The sequence below is a fragment of the Narcine bancroftii genome, chromosome 6 (genome assembly GCF_036971445.1).
Source record: "Narcine bancroftii isolate sNarBan1 chromosome 6, sNarBan1.hap1, whole genome shotgun sequence".
NCBI classification, from domain to species: domain Eukaryota; kingdom Metazoa; phylum Chordata; class Chondrichthyes; order Torpediniformes; family Narcinidae; genus Narcine; species Narcine bancroftii.
The window spans coordinates 200898863-200922044 of NC_091474.1; the positions used below are offsets into that span (position 1 = coordinate 200898863).

The 23182-nt window shown below is 38.4% G+C and overlaps 1 protein-coding gene across 6 annotated transcripts in view; it reads right to left on the bottom strand.

The window, feature by feature from the left end:
- eif2b4 (eukaryotic translation initiation factor 2B, subunit 4 delta) overlaps nt 1-23182 on the bottom strand; it is a 91495-nt gene that overhangs the window by 19626 nt on the left and 48687 nt on the right. For all 6 annotated transcript variants that reach the window (XM_069887192.1, XM_069887195.1, XM_069887198.1 and 3 more), the window contains 5 exons: nt 16806-16944; nt 14457-14651; nt 13367-13449; nt 4588-4679; nt 2541-2655 (listed from right to left, as the gene is read on the bottom strand). In XM_069887192.1, coding sequence (XP_069743293.1) covers nt 2541-2655; nt 4588-4679; nt 13367-13449; nt 14457-14651; nt 16806-16944 — 624 coding nt within the window. The remainder of the gene's footprint in view (nt 1-2540; nt 2656-4587; nt 4680-13366; nt 13450-14456; nt 14652-16805; nt 16945-23182) is intronic.

Below are 23182 nucleotides of genomic sequence, written 5' to 3' on the forward strand. Positions count from 1 at the left end.
TTGCATGATTGGGCAATGAACCATACAAGCAAAAACCTCCCAATTTGCCACTATAATACATCTAGTGTAGAAGCACTAACATGATAGAGTTTTAGCAGGGAAAGGCCAGCCTATCGTGTCAGTTGAAAAAGCTATCCAAGTTATTCCTGTTTCTTAGCTGATGGTTCATGGTTGAGATAATAAAAAGTTACTTTTGAAGGTATACAAATCGGTTATGTAAAAAAAACGTGATAATCAGTGGACGTACAAATTGACATTGGGTAAACAAGGCCAGAGAATTGAATACATGGCTCAAAAATGGTTGGGGAATGAACATAACTTTGATCATTGGGTACTGGCTCTCAGTTTGGGGAAAGAGGTAGCAGTTTTGTTGGAATTAGCTTCAATGGAATCGAATCAAGATCAAATGTGGAAATAGCTTTGCCAAGTTATAAAATCAAAGCAAATGGACAAAGCAATGATATAGGTTAGCAAAATGGATGTTAATTGAAGCTGTCTGGAACAATGCTTACAAATGCAAGCATATTCTTCTGAAAGCAGTCAGAGCAGAAAAATATGGTCCAATGTTAAAACTGAATGAACATCAGCGTGCATGTAGATTTATACAAAGTTAAAAAAAAAAGTATTAGCCCAATAAAATAAATAGGATCTGATTACCATTACAGATGTACAGATGCAATGGTTTCAAAATGACTATTTAGGAATTAAATATTCCAAAGTAATTTGACTTTTACAAGAAATCAGTATAATGGAAAAGAGTGGAGCCCCGAGTTTAAAGAAAATAAAGATAGTAGAAAAAGTAAAGACAGTAGAAGGGTAAAACAAGTAAAATAAAAAAATTGGTAAAGCTATGAAACAAGTGAGGTATAATATTCCTGGGTTTTCTTTTCTTCTTTGGCTTGGCTTCGCGGACGAAGATTTATGGAGGGGGTAAAAAGTCCACGTCAGCTGCAGGCTCGTTTGTGGCTGACAAGTCCGATGCGGGACAGGCAGACACGATTGCAGCGGTTGCAAGGGAAAATTGGTTGGTTGGGGTTGGGTGTTGGGTTTTTCCTCCTTTGCCTTTTGTCAGTGAGGTGGGCTCTGCGGTCTTCTTCAAAGGAGGTTGCTGCCCGCCAAACTGTGAGGCGCCAAGATGCACAGTTTGAGGCGTTATCAGCCCACTGGCGGTGGTCAATGTGGCAGGCACCAAGAGATTTCTTTAGGCAGTCCTTGTACCTTTTCTTTGGTGCACCTCTGTCACGGTGGCCAGTGGAGAGCTCGCCATATAACACGATCTTGGGAAGGCAATGGTCCTCCATTCTGGAGACGTGACCCATCCAGCGCAGCTGGATCTTCAGCAGCGTGGACTCGATGCTGTCGGCCTCTGCCATCTCGAGTACTTCGATGTTAGGGTTGAAGTCGCTCCAATGGATGTTGAGGATGGAGCGGAGACAACGCTGGTGGAAGCGTTCTAGGAGCCGTAGGTGGTGCCGGTAGAGGACCCATGATTCGGAGCCGAACAGAAGTGTGGGTATGACAACGGCTCTGTATACGCTTATCTTTGTGAGGTTTTTCAGTCGGTTGTTTTTCCAGACTCTTTTGTGTAGTCTTCCAAAGGCGCTATTTGCCTTGGCGAGTCTGTTGTCTATCTCATTGTCGATCCTTGCATCTGATGAAATGGTGCAGCCGAGATAGGTAAACTGGTTGACCGTTTTGAGTTTTGTGTGCCCGATGGAGATGTGGGGGGGCTGGTAGTCATGGTGGGGAGCTGGCTGATGGAGGACCTCAGTTTTCTTCAGGCTGACTTCCAGGCCAAACATTTTGGCAGTTTCCGCAAAGCAGGACGTCAAGCGCTGAAGAGCTGGCTCTGAATGGGCAACTAAAGCGGCATCATCTGCAAAGAGTAGTTCACGGACAAGTTTCTCTTGTGTCTTGGTGTGAGCTTGCAGGCGCCTTAGGCGCCTGGGTTTTATATACATGCTATCAAACAATCAACAGTATCATTTAGGAAAATACAATAAGATAGAGTAATGTAACAGACAAAATAATAATCATGCGAATTTTCAATCTCCCTTTTCCAATGATGGTGCATAAAAAATGGTTTTCTCGATGAGAATGTTGAAGAACCAAAAATTTCATTCAAAGATCCCACAAACAAAGCACTGGAAATGTTGGAGGCATATACCCGAGGTCTCGTGCCTGCCGCCCCTGCCCTGACACCCCACGCCAGCCTCCCCGCACTCTGACATATTTGTATCTGTTCCGCGACTCGGCTGTAATGCGGTATGAAATCTTGGAACCCAACTGCCACGTTCTAATGAGGTTTTACTGTACATGTTAAACTGGTATATCTGGTATTGATAGAATTTACTAATGGATACAGTGCTTAGCACATACAAGTTTAAGTTCAGAAATTTAAAATGCTATTCTCATCCAAGGAATAACTTACAACTAACCCATCTCAGAAAACCACACATAGAAATAAAAAGTAAAAGAAAGACATTTTGTTAATATTTTGATGGTATCCATGTAGGATGCAGAATCATTATATTCCATACCTGCTTAAAAGCATGTAATAATGCTATACATCGTGCATTTGATCCTGTAATAATGCCTTGAGAGTACTGCAATCCAAGACGTACAACAGCAGGATGAAGCACAGTTGAAGGTGTGCTACACAGAATTAAAGAAAGAATTAGGTGTACAACTGACAATTACATATCTGAATCACATTATTTTTGGAAATGAATGAAAAGCCTCAGTACAATCAGAAACATTACATTTGTGCAAGTTAATTGCTAAATTGCAGTCAATCAGTTCAAAATCCTCTGTACTGAAATAAATATTCAATAAAATGTTTATTGATGCAAAAGTACTGGTAAATTCTGACAGATGATTTAAATACTGGATTGTTTAGACACAATAAAGCAGCTATACAGATTGTAAACTGTATTGAAAGTTAACTGCTTGAGATAGGCCATGTTAAATAACATAAAATGTTGAAATTTTCAAATAGTTGAACAGGTTCTCCCTGACTTGTGATGTATGCACCTTATATCCATCCCCACATAAGATTGAATTAAAAAATATATATTAAATTTACATGGTTTACGTTGTATTTGACAAACTATAACAGGGATATATAGGCCATGTAAAAACCAAAATGTGCATACTTACCTTGTTATCAGCGACCCTGGATTTGTAGACTGGGCACGGCCATCTTGATTCGTGTACACGAGTCTTTGGTTGGTGCATACGCAGTGGGTTTGCATATTGGAGTTCAGTAGGCACATGTGTGAGAATTAAGAGCATGAATTCAATATTGTTTGGGCGCTTAATTCTCGCGCATGTGCCAACCAAACTCCAATATGCAAACCCACCGTGCATAAGCCTATTCAAGATTCGCACATGCACACAGAAACCAAGATGGCCACACCCAGCCTATAGACCCCGGGACGCCGACTAACAAGGAAAGTATGAGATTCCAACATACGTCCATTCCAAGTTATGACCGGTCATCCAGAACGGAACACAGGTGTATGTCAGGAAGTACCTGTATCTGAACTTTTACAAATCTGTTCAATTGTTAACATTCTGAGAACCAATTCAAGTTACAATATGTGTAAAATACCCATCCATCCACATGAAGCTAGAAAATACAACTTCATATTTCTGTCAAGTTACAAGTGTCACTGACATTGTAAACTAAAGCCTAACAGCAATCCTCAAGATTATTCTTTTTGAGGTTCTTTTCTGAACCTACTTGGAATCAGTTCTAGACAGTCATAGTGACAGAGGCAAACCCACCAATTTTTTCACAAACCAACTTATAGACACCACCTACTTCTAAAATAGAATTTAATTAAAGAAAAACAAGAGCTAATGCTGTAGGACTGTATTGTCAATTGCATATTCTTGTGCTTACATCAAGAATAACATGTTAAATTATTCATGAGAGTACAAGCTATGCACAAGATTTTAAATGAAAGAATAAAGACTATTTAATAACCCAAGAAGAAGTATATACTCATGCAATTGTTGGTACTGTGTAATAGCCGAACCCCCTTTTTTTTACCTAAAAATCTGGTGTTTTTGTAAAACCTGAGTAAAAGTCGATCCTCTTTTTGACCCCAGTTGCCTACTGATCTGAGCTGCCGACGCTCCCTCCAAAGATCCTTACCCCAGCACCCGCCCATCTGAGTTCTTGATTGCGGATTCTCACCTCAGTGCCCACCCATCCGAACTATTGACCATGGATCCTTGTCCCAGCCTTGTCCCGGCCATCCAAGCTCCCGAAGCCTTGAACGACGCAGGTTCTTGAGGTCAAAATTTTCACCCATGTAAAAATAGACCCCCAATTTTATTGCCCCCCAAAATTTGACAATTACATGATATATAAGGTAATTCATTTGAAGCAATGTTAAAAATCCAAATTAACATCAATATTATAATAAAATATGATCCAGGTGAAGGACATTTCTGGGGGATAGAAATGGCTAACTGGATATAATTGTAAGCAGATACATCATGGCTACAATATAAATTTATTAATATCTGATATTACATTTAGCAATATAACAAAAATATTAAAACAAATCTGCTTACGTTAGTTGTTGGGTTAATGGCATTTTGCGGCTGTACTGATGCAAATGTAAAAACATGACAACTTTATTGCCATAATCTTGCCTCAGTGGAACCTATTAAACAAAATGAAAGAAATATTTTAATCTATTTATAATCTAAAATATATTTATTATAAATGCAAATCGAATAACCACAAAATTATCATTTTCAAAAAAAATCAACCTTCAGTTTGAATTTAGACTTTCCTTACAAGTATATATATTTTTTAAAAAACCACCCACCACTCCCCTTTCAAAAATGTCACATAGAACATTACTGACAATTATGCACATTTAAAGTGAGGTCAACGTTGGCAGGGAGGGAATATAGGAGACAATTTAACACAGAAAGCCTAAACAGAGCATTTTCATCCTACATTTTTAAGTGAGAGTGATTGATGGATAAGCATTGGTCAGGACAGGACAAATTACCCCTTTGGACTTTTAAATACAGTAGTGCGCACTGACCTTACAGAGCTTGACAGCACAGAAACAGGTCCAAGTTGTCTAACCAAGCTAGTCCCATGTGCCAGCATTCAGCCCCTATCCCTCCAATATTTTCCCATCCGTTACGTCTAAATGTCTTTTAACTGTTACAATTGCATCTTCCTTTACTATTTCTTCTGGCAGCTCGCTCCATGTGCATATGTGAAAAAGGTCCCTCTCAATCTTATCTTTTTCATCTTAAATCTGTGCCATCCCATTTTAGATTCCCCTATCCTGGGAAAAAATACTATGGTTATTTACCTTTTCTATGCCCTTCACAATTTTATAAACCTCTATAAAGCCCTCCCTCAGCCTCCAAGGAGAAAAGTCCCAGTTTGGCTCTTTATGTAAAGACTACCGATCCCATTGTTATTCTTTTATGCACCATTTTTAGTTTAATGATATATTTCTTGTAGCTGCAAATAAAATTCTGTCCATTCTCACTATCTTGTACAGTTGTAACAAGATGTTCCTGCCCCTGTACTTAATACCCTGACCAACAAAGTTTAACATTTATTTGGGGAAAGACACCACTTCAATTAGTGCAGCACTTTTGCAGTTGCTGCATTTGAGTGCCAACCTTGTATTTTTGAGGCCAAATTTTCAGAGTGGATCAAAACTTCTAATTATTTATATAGAAGTCTGTGCATCTAAAGTATTAACATTTTATTCCAAAATCCCTTCAAACTGAACAAATATTCTAGAATATGGCCATCATCCCCTGCATGTTTTAATGCTGACTTATGCACCATTGTTCAACCAAGCAAAAAAAAACTTATCTCTGACGATGGATAGGAAAGGGTGAGAGAATAAGAGCAGGCAAATGGGACCTCAGAAGGGGAATTTGCTCAGCAAGGATGAATTTGGCTGAAGGGCTTATTTCCATGCTATTGAGCTTTCTCTAGAGTAATGCATAATACATCTCTCATTGTATCAACTTATTGTCATATTTATTGATTCCAAATGTAAATTAATCAATGAAGCCATTTTTAAAATGGTTTTATTGAAGGGATTTTTAGCCCTTCCAAAGATATCAGTGAAAAAAATAAATCAATAACAAATAGAAGTCAATCTGCAGAAAATTCAAAATGGAACATGAAAAAAAATCAGAAAACTGATCAAAAATCATTGTCCTTTTGCAACATTGAAGCATTGAAATATTTTAATATATTTGATGGGGAGGACAGGAGAGGCAAAGGAAAATAACTACTTCAACCTCACCCGAGAACATTGTAAACAAGGACATAAATTTTATTCTCTTAGACTTGGAAAGACCAAAATATTCTCAAATGTTAGGAAAATATTTTATTAAGTAAATAAATTATTCTACAATTGATTATTCTTTGAGTCAAATCAGTGAAAAAGGCAAAAATTGGTGAAGATAATGAAGACAAAATTGCTTTTACAGCAAAAGACCCAAAATCTGGACTGCTCAGGGATTAGGTCCATCCGGACTTTTGGATTTTCAGATTATCAGGCAGTACTTTTAAAATTTAAATTTAAGGAAAATAAAGAGATTGTAGCTAGCTGCTACAAGCTATGGCTCTGTGGAGCGGACAGCACAGGAGAGGTTATAGCTGTATGCTGGTTAGCTCAGAAAGAACGCACTGTTCCCAGAAACAATGACACGAACCCCAGTTGAGTGTAGTAAACATTACGCTTCACTGGGCTCACAGCCCTGTTTTTAGTCTAAGATGAGGGGCGTGGTCAAAGCCCTCTCAGTGCTGATTGGTGCATTTGCATTCAGCTTTCCTTGATAGGCCAATTAAGCTCGTGCAGCCCGCTGGATCATTGCGTTTGTCCTTCATTTTGTGAGGCACCCTGAGGCCGCCACAAGATTAACAGGCAAATTTTGATTGTATTTTATATGAAAAAAATGTTTTCTTAAAAGCTAAGTTCAAAAAAACAAATAAATACTTATTTGTTCATTTCTGCGACTTCTGTGTATCTGTGGTCCATAAACACACAAAAGCCCACTAAATTAAAAATGTTGCGAGTTTTTGACAAGTCTGGATTCTCAAGTGATCTGGATTTCTGGCATCCGGATTTCAAGATTTTTATTACATTAGTTTCCATTATATCCACTGGAATAATAGGATTCCTCTTGCATGCCTTCCACACAGTTTACCATCACATGCAATGGCTTAACCCTTGCCATTAGTTGCATGTCCAACATGAGCCAGAACATCTTCCTTACTTCTAGTCTTCGGAGGGTACAGCTTTCTCTACAACAGTATGGCTTACTCGTGATAATCAGACTTTCTTCCCTTGTAGCTACATCCAGCAGAACTGAACAAGTGCTCTCTCCATTTGAAATTAGAGGGGTTAAAAACTTATGAAAAATTGTATCATGAATCTTATTCATCCCTTCTGATAGTAATTAACAGGAAAGTTTTCAGATTTATTGTCAGAGTACACACATGACATCACATACAATACTGAGATTCTTCTTACAAGCTATGCATTATTACCTTATTGGTAGTACAAAAAAAACTGTACACAACTTACACATGTAAACAAAGAAATTTAAACAAACTGTGTTCAATACAGAGAAAAAAAAGTACAAAAGTAAGAATCCTTAAATGAGTCCCTGATTGAGTTTATTGTTGAGGAGTCTGATGGTGGAGGGGAAGCAGCTGTTCCTGAACCTGGTGGTGCGAATCTTGGAACTATAGAACATTACAGCACAGAAACAGGCCTCTTTAGCCCTTCTAGTCTGAGCTAAACCATTTTTTTCTGCCTAGTCCCACTGACCTGCACAGTCCATAGCCCTCCATACCTCTCTCATCCATATACCTGTCCAAATTCCTCTTAAATGTTAAAAATGAGCTCGCATTCACCATTTCAGCTGGAAGTTTATTGCACATGCCAACCATTCTCTGTGTAAAAATTCCCCCTCATATTCAGCCTAAACCTTCCGCTTTTACTCTTAACTCGTTCTCTAGTTTGTATCTCACCTACCCTCAGTGAAAAAAGCCTACCACATTTACTCTCTATCCACCTCATAATTGTAAATACCTTTATCAAATCTCCCCTCATTCTTCTACATGCCAGGGAATAAAGTCCTAACCCATTTAACCTTTCCCTGTAACTTAGTTCCTAAAGTCTGGGCAACATCCTAGTAAATCTTCTCTGCACTCTTTCTATCTTATTGATATCTTTCCTATAGTTAGGTGACCAAAACTGCACACAATACTCCAAATTTGGCCTTATCAATATCTTATACAACTTTAATATAAAATTCCAACTCCCGTACTCAATTCTTTGATTTATGAAGGCCAATATGCCAAAAACCCTCTTTACAACCCTAACCATCTGTGATCCCATTTTCAGCAAATTATTTATCTGTATTTCCAGATGTCTCTGTTCTAACGTACTCTCAGTGCCCTACTATTTACCATCTATGTCCTTTCTTGGTTTGTTCTTCCAAAATGCAACACTTCACACTTGCCTACATTCATTTTTATCTGCCATTTTTCAGCCCATTTTTCCAACTGATCCAGATCCTTCTGGAAGCTTTGAAAACCTTTTTCATTGTCCACAACACTCCAATCTTAAGCCCCTTTCACACTTGCTTCCCACTAAATTGACCATTTATTGTCCTGGGATAGGAATTCAGGTTTGGCTTTTCACACTTGACTACTCCTAAATGAGACACTGACTGCTTTCACACTTGCAAGGAGCCATCCCCGGGGTTAGGACTGTTCTACCTTCTACTGGTGACATCATGATGCATCAAGCGATGGTGGACCTGCCCTAAATCCTGATCAATGTATTATGATCTTATATCTGAACAAAATTAATGTTGCCTTATTATAACATAATTAAGCCCTTCAGCCACAGTTGTTGTTGTGCCGAACTATATAAACCTCTATAAGGGACCATAGGAAAGCACAAGCAATAAATAGCAATAGCAGGCAATTTTTAAACAGGGTGGAAAAGTTGGTAGTGCTTTAGCGCTCAATTTATATAGCGTTGGAAAGTTTGTAATGCTACAGACCAATTTATATAACATCAGAAAGTTGGTTGCACAATTGCGTATATTTTATAAATACTGTGGGAAAAAGTGATGGCCGACCTGCTCTTCCAGAATTCCTTGCGGCAGAGAAAGGGCTGTATGCCTGGCTGCATGCACTGAGCATTTATGCAGAGGTTTCTCTGCTGCACGGCATTCTGGAAAGTCAGGTCTACCATTGTTTTTTTCCCATGGTCTTTATAAATTGTGTACTATAGCACTACCAATTTTCCCACGCTGTTTAAAAATTGTCCATTATTGCTATCTATTTCCTCTCTCTCCCACTGCGACTTTCCCATGGCAAAATTGACACGTTCATTTTAATCTTTTCTTCCTTCAAGTTCCTGCACTCACGCAAGAACTTGAGTCATTTCAATCCCACAATGTAATTACCCATTTAACACTTGCATGATTGCCATGCCAATGTCTGCAAACACCATGGATTGTACTAGGAGTCGAGTTAGTCAATCCCCAGTGTGAGATGATGTCATCTGATGCCGGCGTTGAGCTGAATTTGCTTTCACACTAGGCACTTTAAAGGCCGATTGGCAGTTAATTCCTGGCACCACTTGCAAGGGTGAAAGGGGCTTTAGTGTTATCTGCAAATTTGCTGATCCAATTTACCATATTATCATCGAGATCATTGATACAGATGACAAACAACAATGGTCCCAGCACTGATCCCTGAAGCACACCATTCATCACAGGCCTCCAGTCTGAGAAGCAATCATCCACCACTACTCTCTGGCTTCTCCGTCCAGCTACTGTTGAATCCAGTTCACTACTTCACCATGAAAACCTAGTGCCTGAACCTTGCTGACTAACCTCCCATGTGGGACCTTGGCAAAGGCCTTACTCAAGTCCACGTAGATAACATCCACAGCCTTTCCTGGTAACCTCTTTGAAAAGACTGGTTAAACACAATTTATCAAACACAAAGCCATGTTGACTATCCCAAATCAGTCCATGGTTATACAAATAATTGTGCACCCAATCACTTAGAACACCTTCCAGTAATTTGCTTATCATTGACATTAGGCTCACCGGCCTATAATTTCCAGGGTTACATTTGGAGCATTTTTATACAATGTCCCATCATCTGATACCACACATGTAGCTAAGCACACTTTAAATATTTCTGCCAGAGCTCATGCAATTTCTACACTAGCCTCCCTCAAAGTCCAAGGGAATATCTTGTCAGGCCCTGGGATTTATCCACCCTTATTAGCTTTAAGACAGCAAGCACTTCCTCCTCCTTAATATGTCTAGGTTATATGACCTCACTACTTGGTTTCTTTACTTCCCATGACTCTGGACCTGTTTCCTGAGCGAATACTGATGAAAAAAAAATTAAAACCTCTCCCATCTCTTTGGGCTCCATACAAAGCCAACCACTGTGATCTTCAAGGGGATCAATTTTGTCCTTTAATATCCTTTTGCTCTTAATATACCAGAAGAAACCCTTAGGATTTTCCCTCACATTGTCTGCCAAAGCAACCTATGTATTCATTTAGCCTTCTTGATTTCTTCATGAGGTTTTTCTTGCATTTTTATACTCCTCAAATACCTTATTTGCTCCATGTTGCTTATACCTGTTATATACCTCGCTCTTCTTCCTAACTAGATTCCCAATATCCTTCGATAATCAAAGTTCCCTATGCCTTCTAACCTTGCCTTTGATCCCAACAGAAATATATAAACTCTGTACTCTCTAAATTTCACATTTGAAGGTCCTGCACTTACCTCACCCAACCTTGCCCAAAAACAATTTATCCCTAATCCATGCATTCTGGATCCTTTATTTCCTCAAAATGAGCCTTTCTCCAATTTAGAATCTCACCATGAGACCCAGACCTATCCTTCTCCATAATTAACTTGAAACTAATGGCATTATGATAACTGGACCCAAAATGATCACCCACACATATTTCTGTCATCTATCCTGTCTCGTTCCCTAATAAGAGATCTAGTATTGCACCCTCTCTAGTTGGTACTTTTACAATATGGGAGACCCAGTCAATATGTGGAAAGTTAAAATCTCCTACTATCGCAACCTTGTTTTTTGCAGCTATTTGCTATCTCTCTGCAGATTTGCTCTTCCAAATTTCAATCTCTATTGGATGGTTTACAATACAACCCCCTGAGTGTGGTCATAACTTTCCTGTTCCTCAGCTCCACCCATATAGCCACAGTAGACGAGTCCTCTGGTCTGAGCACAGCTGTGATATTTTCCCAGATGAGCAATGCCACTCCTCCCTCTTTCATCAACCCCCCCCCCCCACTATTGTGTCTAAAGCAACAGAAGCCCCAGAATATTGAGCTGTCAGTCCTGCCCCTCCTGCATCCAAGTTTCACTCATGGCCACAATTCTTTCATTGAATAGAGAACATTTCCACCACATTCAATCCGTTAGCTTCTAACGGTGCATACAATTTTATCATCATCTTTTCCCTCTTCTACTCCTCTATCTGCTATGGTTCCCCTCCAACTGCAAATCTAGTTTAAATCCACCAGATCAGCACTAGCAAACCTTCCTGCAAGGATATTAGTCCCCTTCCAGTTCAAATGCAAACTATCCTGTTGGAACAGGTCCCACCTTTCCTGGAAGAGAGCCCAACGATCCAGAACCCTGAAGCCCTCCCTCCTACACCATGTCTTTAGCCACATTTTAAGCTGCTTTATCCTATTTCTAGCCTCATTAGCATATGGCATGGGTAGCAATCCTAACATTACTACTCTGGATGTCCTGTCCTTCAACCTAGTGCCTAACTCTCTTGAATCTCCTTACAAGATCTCCTTATCCTTCTTACCCACATCATTAGACCACAACACCTGGCTGCTCACCCTCCCTCCTGAGAATGTCGTGAACTCGATCTGAGTTATCTCAAACCCTGACACCAGGGAGGCAACATACCATCTGGGATACTCAATCTCTTCCACAGAACCTCTTATCTGTCCCCTTAACTATGGAATCCCCTATCACCTCAGCTCGCCTTCTCAGCCACAGGACCAGACACTGTGCCAGAGACCTGAACTCCTTGGCTTGTCCCTGGTAGGTTCTTCTCCCCAACAGTATCCAAAATGTTATACTTGTTATTGAGGGGGATGGCCACAGGGGTGCCCTGCACTGCCTGCCTGTTCCCTTTCCCTCTCTTGGCTGTTACCCATCTACTCTCCTCCAGCCTCCTAGGTGTTATAGTGTCCTTGTAACTCCTGTATATCATGCTCCTTGCCTCCTGAATGATCCAGTGTTCATCCAACTCCAGCTCCAATTCCTTAACTCTACTTGTCAAGAGCAGCAGCTGGATGCACTTCTCATAGATTAAGTCATCAGGGATTCTGCTGGCTTCCCTGATGACCCACATTTTGCAAGAGGAGCATTTATCTGCCTTAGCTGCTATTCCAACTGTCTGTGATTAGATGAACAAAATATATATCTAAAACCTGCCCTTACTTTTGCCTACCTATTGAATCCTTTTTGATCCTCAAATAGAGTGGCCCTTTCTGACTTCAACTCCAACTATTTCTTACCTCTTACCTGTTCTCGCCGAAGCCTGTTGAGCCAAAGCCTTACCACTCTGATTCAGCCCATCCAACAATGACCGCTACCTCCCTTGTCTTCAACTGTTGAACTCAATTCCCCAATCAACTATCTGCTGAGTCTCTCCTTTCTCCAAGCCCTTTGTCTTTGACTGTAGAACTTGATTGCCCAATCAACTGGCACCTATACCTCTTTCCTAATGGTAGCAGCGAGAACAGAGCATGTGCTGGATGGAGAGAATTCTTGGTGGAACATTCCCTGTAGATGTTCTCAATGGTAGGGAGGGTTTTGGTTGTTATGTCCTGGGCTGTGTCCATTACCTTTTGCAGGGCTTTAAACTCAGGGGTATTTGGTGTCCCCCAAACCAGACTGTTATGCAGCCGGTCAGCACACTTTCCACTACATATCTGTAGAAATTTGCCATGATATAATACCAAACCACCACAAAATCCTGAGGAAGTATAGGTAACACTTACAAAGCTAGTTGACTGATAGGAAAATTGGATTAAATGCAACTTAAAAATAGTGGCCAGCACTGGTTTCAAATCCAACACCACCTATAATTAATTTGTATGTTCTCCCAGTGTCTGCTTGGGGTTTCTCCAGGTGCTCTGGTTTCATCCCACCCTTCAAAAATGTACGGGGTTGTAGTTTAATTGGGTGTAAAGATCTCCAAATAATAAAGATTTAACAGGCGGAATCTTCACACTTATAAGGTACCTGTTGCCGTTCCAGTTTTTTGGCCAGCTTTTTAACAGCAGCAGGGTCATCTGCTTGAACATAATCTGAGAGTCTTTTCACTACTGCCAAAAAAAAACAGGTTTTCTCATTCCTCAGGAGAGTGACAAACACAATTAATGAGAAAAAACATAGTATACATTATTTTTCTTTAAAATCTATAAAAAGTATTTATTATATTTTCTTGTATCAACAAAAATCAACAGAGAAAAACAGATTATCTCTCTCAGGACTGAATCAAGGTCCATAATTACAAACTATTATTTCTTCTTGCACTTTTATCATACAAAAGGGTAGTCAGTACAGAACTCTCAGAGCACAGTGGCTTTCCACTGCACTGAAACATGTTTTTTTTTTAAATAGAAATGCATTACAGGCAAAAATAACATTGTAGCACAAGACTTGGTTTAGTGACCATAAAGATTGTTAGCTATGCTATAAAATAATACATTAAAATTCTGGCAGTGATCGAAAAGGCCACAAAAGCCTTTTCCTGTGGCTCAGTTTCTTTATTCTATATTTAAATAGAGATTTTTTTCTGTAGAAAAGTGAAAAAAAATAGAATGGAAATGCTCATTTCTCTACTAAGCCATTCAGCAGTAATTATGTGAAACATGATTTAAAAAATGACAGTATACATTGTTTAAAAGTTAGCAAAACATTTACAATGATCTAAATTCATCCTTTTTCTCTGTCTCACTCCACACTAATTGCACTTAGATAACCAACAGATTCAGCTTTTACTAATAACATCCACAAGTTAATTTTATCCACAAGTGAGAAAAAAAATACTCAAAATAAAAAATTATTTGAAAGTATTGTAATGAAGGACACAAGATAAGACAAGAAAGAACAATTATTAAAAGTGGGGGGGGGGGGGCAGAGAGAGAGAGAGAGAGAGAGAGAGAGAGAGAGAGAGAGAGAGAGAGAGAGAGAGGGAAAGGAAACTGGTTCTGTTGTTTGCGCAAATGGAATTTTATATGTAAAGTTGTGGGAGCTTGCTTTAATGTGAGAGTTCCAATGTCACGTTTGTAAGGCAGGGATGGCCTGTAATTTACAGATTTTTTTTTACCTTGCTGAGTCTCACTGGGGACAGGTTTTGTCTTCATTGAAGCAACAGACTGGTTCTGATCTGATTTCTTGGTTTGTTTTGCCCGGTCATCTTGTTTTGATTTGCGTTCTGCTCTATGTTCACCTTTAGTTTTTCCAACTAAACCTTTTTCATTACCAATAGGTATATCACCTGAGGCTGCATTTGCCATTGCATCTGAAAAAGGAAAGATTATAGGAGCAAAGTAAATCACAATGTTTTAAATTACATTGAAGTAAAAGAGAAGAAAGAAAATGAATAAAGCTAATATCATCTACTAGTGTAAAATCAAAATTAAAAATGATCCTGAAATTCATCAGCAAGCTCTCTGCCTTCTATTCTTCTCCTTCATTTTTGTCTGTCATTTCAAATTTATCTGCTCTTTCAATTGTTACAAGTCAAAGTTTCAACTGCCTGTGAAGGAGAAAGAGAACCTGTAAGATTCATCTATTCTATTTCCTCTAGCCAAGGAGGGAGAAGTGATATAGCTCCAATGTATTGGCGCATATAGCAATAAATCATTCAGTGTTGAAGTTCCAAGAATGAACAGCAATCTTCCTCCTTGAGCCAAATAAGTCACTAATCACAGCTCAAGAACAAATAAAAAACAAATAAGACAAAAATCAGTACTGATACATTCCTGTGCTGTATTGATACAATACATTGACAATATATACTTTATGTCAACTGAGCTTCATGTTGATTTAACAAAACGATCGCATTAACTGGTAGATATTATAAATTTACCCACAACCTTAAAGCTTAGGCATGACAGATAAGCAGTGAGTGTTTTCCTTTACTTCAGTATCTTCTTGGGATCAAGGATGACTTACCCTCAAACTTCTATAGGTTTTTAGTAACTAAGGAGATGGAACAAAAGGTGCATGACAGAGTTAATGGGTGGATTGATTGAAAGGTTCTGGCTCCTGCTTCCAGTTTCTCTTTTCCTTACATGAGAGGCAAAGGTGATTTTCATCAGGCTCCTGAGATATGGAAAATGATCTCCACTTGGATCTAATTGTTAGGAGCCATGAGTATCAGGATGCTATGGAGCTTTTGCCTTCTTAATATTTATGATAAGGTGCACGCCTTTGTAAGTTTCTGTGAACAAAACAATAATAGCATGGTGTACACACCATGGAAATATCAGTTTGGTATTACAACCCTAATATTTGTTGGTGAAGAGTCCTGATATTTCAGTTCTCAAACATTACACAGGGGAGTGGAAGCTGCCTGAGCATGGTTTCTTTTAACACAAAATTAACACAGAATAGTTATTGCTCACCAACTGCAATACAGTGTTGGCAGAGTGAATTTGTTATTAGGTGACAAAAGGGACAAGGAGACAGGTGATCAAGCTCTCCTGCAGGATTATTAATATTCACATACTCTCTCCCTCTCTCTCTCATGTACAAGAAGCAAGAATCAACCATCTTAACCCCTTGATTGCAACTTCAACTTTACATTCACATCCACCCAAGTTGACGTTTATTTTCAAGTATTTATCTACATTTAAAATAGTCATTGATTCTGTTTCCATCGCCCATTGAGGAATAAGAGTTTAAAAATGCATTTTTCATTTATATCCCCTCTTCCTAACCTAAGTTGCAGAGGATACAAGCCAGATCTGTGCAATCTTTCCCATTTATCCAATACTTTTCCTCCAATCTGAAGGAAAGGTAAAACAGAACTAATGGGTCAAATTGCCTCTTTCTGTGTCATTATAAGTAAATAATTCCAGTGAGGAACTTCAGAAAGTAAGGAAAATTTTTCAGTGATGAAAGGAGGAGCAATACCATTGATATATTTGACTTTAGTCTGTTCTGGGATTGAATCTGTGGTGGACCCCTTAGTTTTAGCAATCAGTTTGCATATCAACATTTATATTCATTATAGGTTACTGTATAAAATGCTTTCTCTCAATCCATCATGACTTTAAACTTAGCTTCCACTGTTTTTTTTGAGGAAAGGAGAATTTTTGAATATTTTTACATCAATGGTACACAGGGTCTTGATAAGAAGATAAAAGATTTCCTGGGGTAGATGGGAGCAGAGTCAAGGTTAAAGTCGTAACAACCAGGACCATATTGAATGGTAGGAGATGAGGGATTAAGTGGACGACTTCTAATTTGTATCTTCATGTTGTGGTGAATGCGGTTAGTACACATCAGAAAGCTTCCCAAGGCAGTATTCTATGCATCACAGCTGACGTCAAAACATTTTATGTCATTATTTAGTGATACAAAAAAAAGCTTTATTCTAATCCCCAACACTAAGTGCAGCAGTGTGGCACTGTATGCAAAAATTAATTAACTTTTAAAGAAATTTTACCTTTCTGTTGTTTCTTTGGGCCATCTGTTGCAAAAGAACTTCCAACAATTGCAGTCTTATCTTGTTTCCTGTTTTTCTTAAGTTCTTTTTTCTCCTTCCTTAATCGCTGTTTTTCTTCTTTGGACAATTCTCTCCCTAACTATTAGAACAAAGTAAAACAGTAATCAATACAATGCACTGTTTGCAAGATTTAGTTTGTTGGTGTTTTTCACCAAAAATTACTCAATGTTGATACTTGGCCATTGTTCAGTAAATTACCAGATCATAACAAGAAACCAGCAGTTTTCCAAGTGAGAAAAGTGAACTACTCAATTTTATCTTTTTCAAAAGGAGTGATTGGAAAAAACTGGTAAAGACAAACCTGCAAACCTGTCTTTGCCATCTAATTTATTAAGTATGGTGCAACAGTCATTGAATTTAAAGATACACATTTTTTAAATGCTTTAAAGTTTATAAATGTCAACACTATCAAAAGTTCATTTTTAAAAGGTTTTTCATATTGTGAAGGCATTATGTGTGCAACTCAACAGTCACATTTTATGGACTATGTAGAAGCAGTCATTTACGAAGTCACTGCAGTTTGCTTCTTAAGCAGTTACATGGGACTGAAGGCAACTTCGACATCAATTCTTGGGGGTATTTAGGTGATACATCTCATGAAGCCAAGTGGGAACAGGGACTCTTCTACAAATAAAGAAGGAGGGACAAGCCAGTGCAGGTCAGCAGATAATTTACAAGGTAATGGATTTCTTCATTGGTTTATGTTGGGCATCTGTGTGGTCCCAAAGCAAGCTAGGTGCCCAATACCACCACAAAGTTGCCAAGATCAGATCACAGAATGGTGATCACTGGTATGCTCTACTGGAACTGTCCACTAGAGTCCTGATATTTCAGTTCTCAAATATTATTCAGGGGAGTGGAAGCTGCCTGAGCATGGTTTCTTTTAACACAGAATTAACACAGAATAGTCATTGCTCACCAACTGCAATACAGTGTTAGCAGAGTGAAGTTTTTATTATGTGGCAAAAGGGACAAGGAGACAGGTGATCAAGCTCTCCTGCAGGATTATTAACATTCACACACTGCTAGGAATAAACACACTCTCTCTCTCTCTCATGTACAGGAGGCAAGAATCAACCATCTTAACCTCTTGATTGCAACCTCAGCTTTATATTCACATCCACCCAAGTTGACACTTATTTTCAAGTATTTATCTACATTTAAAATATTCATTGATTCTGTTTCCATCGCCCATTGAGGAACAGAGTTTAAAAATGTATGTTTCATTCATATCCCCTCTTCCTACTCTAAGTTGCAGAGGATACAAGCCTGATAGAAATATATGGGCACAAGGCAAAGTATTATCATTTTATATAATCCCCTTTTAGCCCAATGCAGTCATTTTAAAGCCTCCTTCCATAATTTTCTGCTTTGTTTTGGATTTCCAGATGTGCAGTTTTTTTGTTTTGATTGATTTTCAAACTGTAATTTATTTAAAATTAAGATCTCAAAGGGTATCATATTCCAGTTATAGTTAAGGTTTAAGGTAGGTTGACAATGCACACAGTTAAAATGAATGTTTTAAACAAGCCTAGAATATTAGAAATTGGAATAGGTGCGACTAATGAAGCCCCTGTGCCTTCTCTGTCATTCAATAAGATGTGCTTAGCAAAAAACCTTTTCTTGCCCTGCCCCCATGATTCCCTTTAATGCTGGCATATTAAATCTCCAATTCTGGGTGCTTTACAACAATTTACCATGAGAGATCTAATCAATCTCTCTGGCAGTTTCCTATAGCCTAAAATTCCTCAACCATCTCCACCTTAAATACCAGATGATGGTATTTATCTAAATGTCACTAAATACCAATGATCTAGCCTCCACAATCATTTTGGGTAGAAAAAAGATTTACACAACAGATTTAGCCCAAGTAAAGATACGCAGGCAAAACTGTATAGATACAGTAAAGTTCTCAGTGGCAACATTTTTCTGCTATACAACCTGTTACCATGACGTACTGAATCCAGGGATAATTTCACAGACATAAGGAAAATCTTAAATTATTTAAAAGCATCCAAGATAAAAGAACACAAACTATTAACATTCCATTTGTGCATTTCTGATAAAAGGGAACAAGAGACTTTTGGAACAAATTGTTTACTCAACAGGAAACATTTTATTGGAGGAAGGAGACTTTCAATGGGGAATCTCCAAAGACAAAGCAGATTTAATAATTTGTGATACTGCCAACATCAGAACTAATTTGAAAACGGGTCCACTGTTGACCACAAGATCAGAAGTTGCATATATTATCATTGAATGCTCTCAGCAGCAAAAACTCTCCTTTAATAAAAGCTGAGCCAAAAATAAAAATAGAAAATTGAAAGACAAAGGTGAAGAAATTGACTGTATACTTGTTTTTTTTTAAAAATGTGATTTGAAGGGTGGAGAAGAAGATTGAAAATGAAAGGAAATAAGTCCACAGGGAGTAATGAGTTATTGACTCCACTGTTATTGATCCAACTGAGAAACAGCGGGTAAATGAAAATATATTTCTCTTGTGATCTGTGCACTGCTAGTAAAGCCAGCATTTAGTACCAATCTCCAGGAGTTCTTACTACTATCAGTGCTTTTTGAACCAGCCTTTAGATCACTAGAATGCGCTTAGTGGAAGAGGTTGCAGAAAGAGGGGCAAATACCAAATTAACCACCAAATGCAGAAAAAAAAAGACCAATACAAGGGATGAAATAAGTTTTATTTTGATCACTGCAGGCTTCCCGAAGTAAGAGTAATAAGTTAATGAAGTAAAGTTTGTCATAAATAGTACTGTATTCATATTTTCCTTACAATATCAAAGGCAACATTACGGTGGCATACAGTGCATCTGAACTTGTAAGGAAGTCCACATCGTCTGAGGGACCACATGATATCTCAACATAGACAGTATCAGAGGTCAGCAATTAACTTGGGTTCCAGAGCTGAGAGGCATCAGTTCCACAAACTGCACCACTGCATCACTAACATCAGATATTTACTTCCTTAGTGTGAATAAAGCACAGATAATTAATCATATCCACTTTCTGCTTCAATAATGCTTAACCATTCAACATTAACAAGAAGCACAAATAAAGATTCTAGATGACATAGGAAGGGAACCATTTTATTCAATCACTAGATTTTGGTGTTGGTCATTGCTAGATATGCGAAATAAAAATCAGCACGAGAAAACATCGTCAGTCCCAAACTTTGTAATATTAAGCAAATAGTTTCACAGCTTGAAAAATGTCAATAAGAGGCTGTAAGCTAAAAAAAAAAGGGATACACTAGGAGTCAGCTAATGCTGCCAAGTTTGAAATACTGATAAGGAAGGGGACAAAATAAGTAATTCCAGAGGCTGTGTTGAATAAGCTGTAATGACACCAGGCAGGAGGTAGTCTGATGGAGACGCTAAGTGTTGACAGGGGCGTGGCGTGATGGCGTAGGGAGAAGACGTGGAAAAAACCTCTCCTGGCAGAATTAATTAATACCCGACTTTTTTTTTTAAATTAAAGTATTAAATAACTTTAAAATTTTTCTAGAGGTCTTAAAAGATGGCTGCAAAAAAAAAATCTAGAACACAAATTGCCACAAATGTGTCTTTAACTGAAATTACTGTGATGGAAGAAACTGGGCCTACCTTGAAGATTCAGCCTCCAATCCTGCTTCCTCTCTAGCCTCGTTCTTCAAAGGCTCCATGAGTAAGAATCCAAACTCCAGCGCCACCTTCTCAGGGAGCTGGAGAAGATGGTGCTAAAGAATGGAAGAAAACTACAGAACTGACTGTGGAAACGACGTGCATGCGCAGAACTTCGCGCATGCACACTGCAGAAGTGATCGAGTCCGAGTCTATAGACCCAACTTCTTCTGTGGTTGCAGATCAAACAAGGACTAAGCAGAAAGCCCGCCTACAATTTCACCATTGGCAACTTCTACAGAAGAACAAGAAGTAGTAGGAGCAGAAGAAGAAAGCCTTGTGCTACAATCACAGAGAGAGGAATCAGAAGGAGGAGACCAATATATTCAAGGCAAAATGGCTACATATTATGTTATCCCAAAACCTCTTGATCCACAGATTTTTGAAAAAATGGATTCAATTAGTGAAAAAATGAATGCAAATTTTGCTGAAGTGAACGCAGATTTCACCACTCAATTGGGAGCTATGAGAAAGGAAATAACTCTAATGAAGACAGATATAGCAACGTGTAATAAAACTGTGGACAAAATGAAAATTAAAGTTTAAAAATGTGAAGAAGATTTTCAGGAATGTCATATGGAGTTAAAAGAACGCAAAGAAACAGTTACAAGATAGAAGATTCTTTTAGGGCATAGGAAATTCAGAAGAAAGATTTATTACAAAATGTTGATATGTTGGAAAATCAGAGTAGAAGAAATAATGTAAAAATTGTTGGTTTGCCTGAGGACTTTGAGAGCAACAATCCAGTACAATTTTTTCCAAAATTGGCTGCCTGAAATTTTGGGACCAAATAATTTTCCAAATGGTTTGGAACTTGATAGACCACATAGAGCTCTAAAGAAAAAACATATCTGGGACAACCGCCATGCTCTATTTTGATTAAATGTTTACATTACCAAGATAGAGAAGTTATTTTGAAAGTGGCAGTTCAAAAAGCCAGCGAACAACAAAACCCTTTAATGATCCAGAATAATATTCTTCTATGCAGATTTGAGTAATGAAATTGTCAAAAGAAGAAAAGAATTTAATCCAGCAAAGTGAGTTTTGTGGAAGAAGGGATATAGATTTGCTTTTCGATATCCAGGAATTTTAAAAGTTTTTTCTGGACAATCTCAAGCAGAATTTTTTGCTAATGAGTCTGAAGCTTTGGAATTTGCCAATTCATTGCCTCATATTAAGCAGAATGGAAGACAATCTTATTCATCTCAACAAATGGAAGGAGAATCAAGAAAAATCGAAAGGAGGGATTTCACCAGGAAGACAAAAGCTGACTGAGGTTCAGGTTGAAATCGATGATGATCAAGTTAATAGACACCTTGAAGAAGCTTATCATACTTGATTGTGTGATGGAATAATTGGGAATACATTTGGGAGATAAATTGGTAAAATTAGATTAGGTTACAAGCACACACTTTAAGACAGATCTTATTTGAAATACTGAAGAAATTATATTCAGTGACTTTACAGAAACTATGGAGAATGCTATGCACATTTCACAAGTAGGTGCTAATTGAAATGAATTCATGAAATGAATGGACTATTGTCTTAGAAAAAACAACCAGAGCCAGGTTATCTGTTTTGGACATTTTTGCAAGGCTTTTGACCTCTCTGCAAAGTGGTTATTGAGAGGTTATTGTTTACATAAAACAACAGATGGACTAGAAGACTGACTTCTTTTGTTTGCTGGAGGTCAGGGGTTTTGCAAGTGAGAGAGAGAAGGACATGCTGCTGGCAGTTTGAATCTCAGATAGAGAGACAGAAGGGAGTCTTTGACTGTGTGTGATACAGAAAGCTCTAACAAGCCAGGAGAAGCTTGTTGGAACTGAAACAGAAGCTCCAGAGTGGTGGATGGTTGGAAGTGCTATCTGTCTGATATTTCTCTTGGAATAAGGAGAAGAGAAAGGAACTCTGTGCTGCCTGAAAGAAAGAGGTTGTCATCTGGAGAACCCTATTGGGGTAAGTTTCATCAGCAAGATAGTGAGGTGACTAATGGTAGTACCTCAGTTATAGAAATCCTGGAACAATACATCTCTCTCTGCAAACCTTCCTGTGCGGTAACCCTTTACCTTTCAAGCACCAAAGCCTGGTGAATTTTATACACGTTAAATTCTGTGCACAGTATAAGAATTGCCTGCAACCAGTGAACTTGGAAGAATGAGAAGACTGAACTGTGAACCAAAGAACTTTTCTTAAATTTACACACACATGCGCTTAGAATTAGCAGGGGGTTAAGTTGGGTTTGTTAATACTGATAAGTTAAAGTTTGATTCTGTTTTCATGTTTAAAGATAATTAAAAACAATTTTTGTTTAAGTAACCATTTGTCATAGTGAATATCTATTGCTGCTAGGTTTTGGGGTCCTTTGGGTTTGTAACAATTGATTGAAATTAAATTCTGATATTCTGTCTGGGGGAGGCAGATACTATTTTTTTCTGCTTTCCTCTTCAGAGGCCTTGTGTTACTAGTGGCGAGAGCCACTTCTCGTAATTAAGGGAGTTAGTGCTGACCTAATCGACGCATTTGTGGTTTTTATTTTTTATTACATTATTATTTTTCAGGTTTCTTACATTCTGTCTTTGGATATGCTTTGAAATTTGGCTGTGGAGCTGGGACAACCTGGGTTGGAGAGGAGAGTTGAGTATT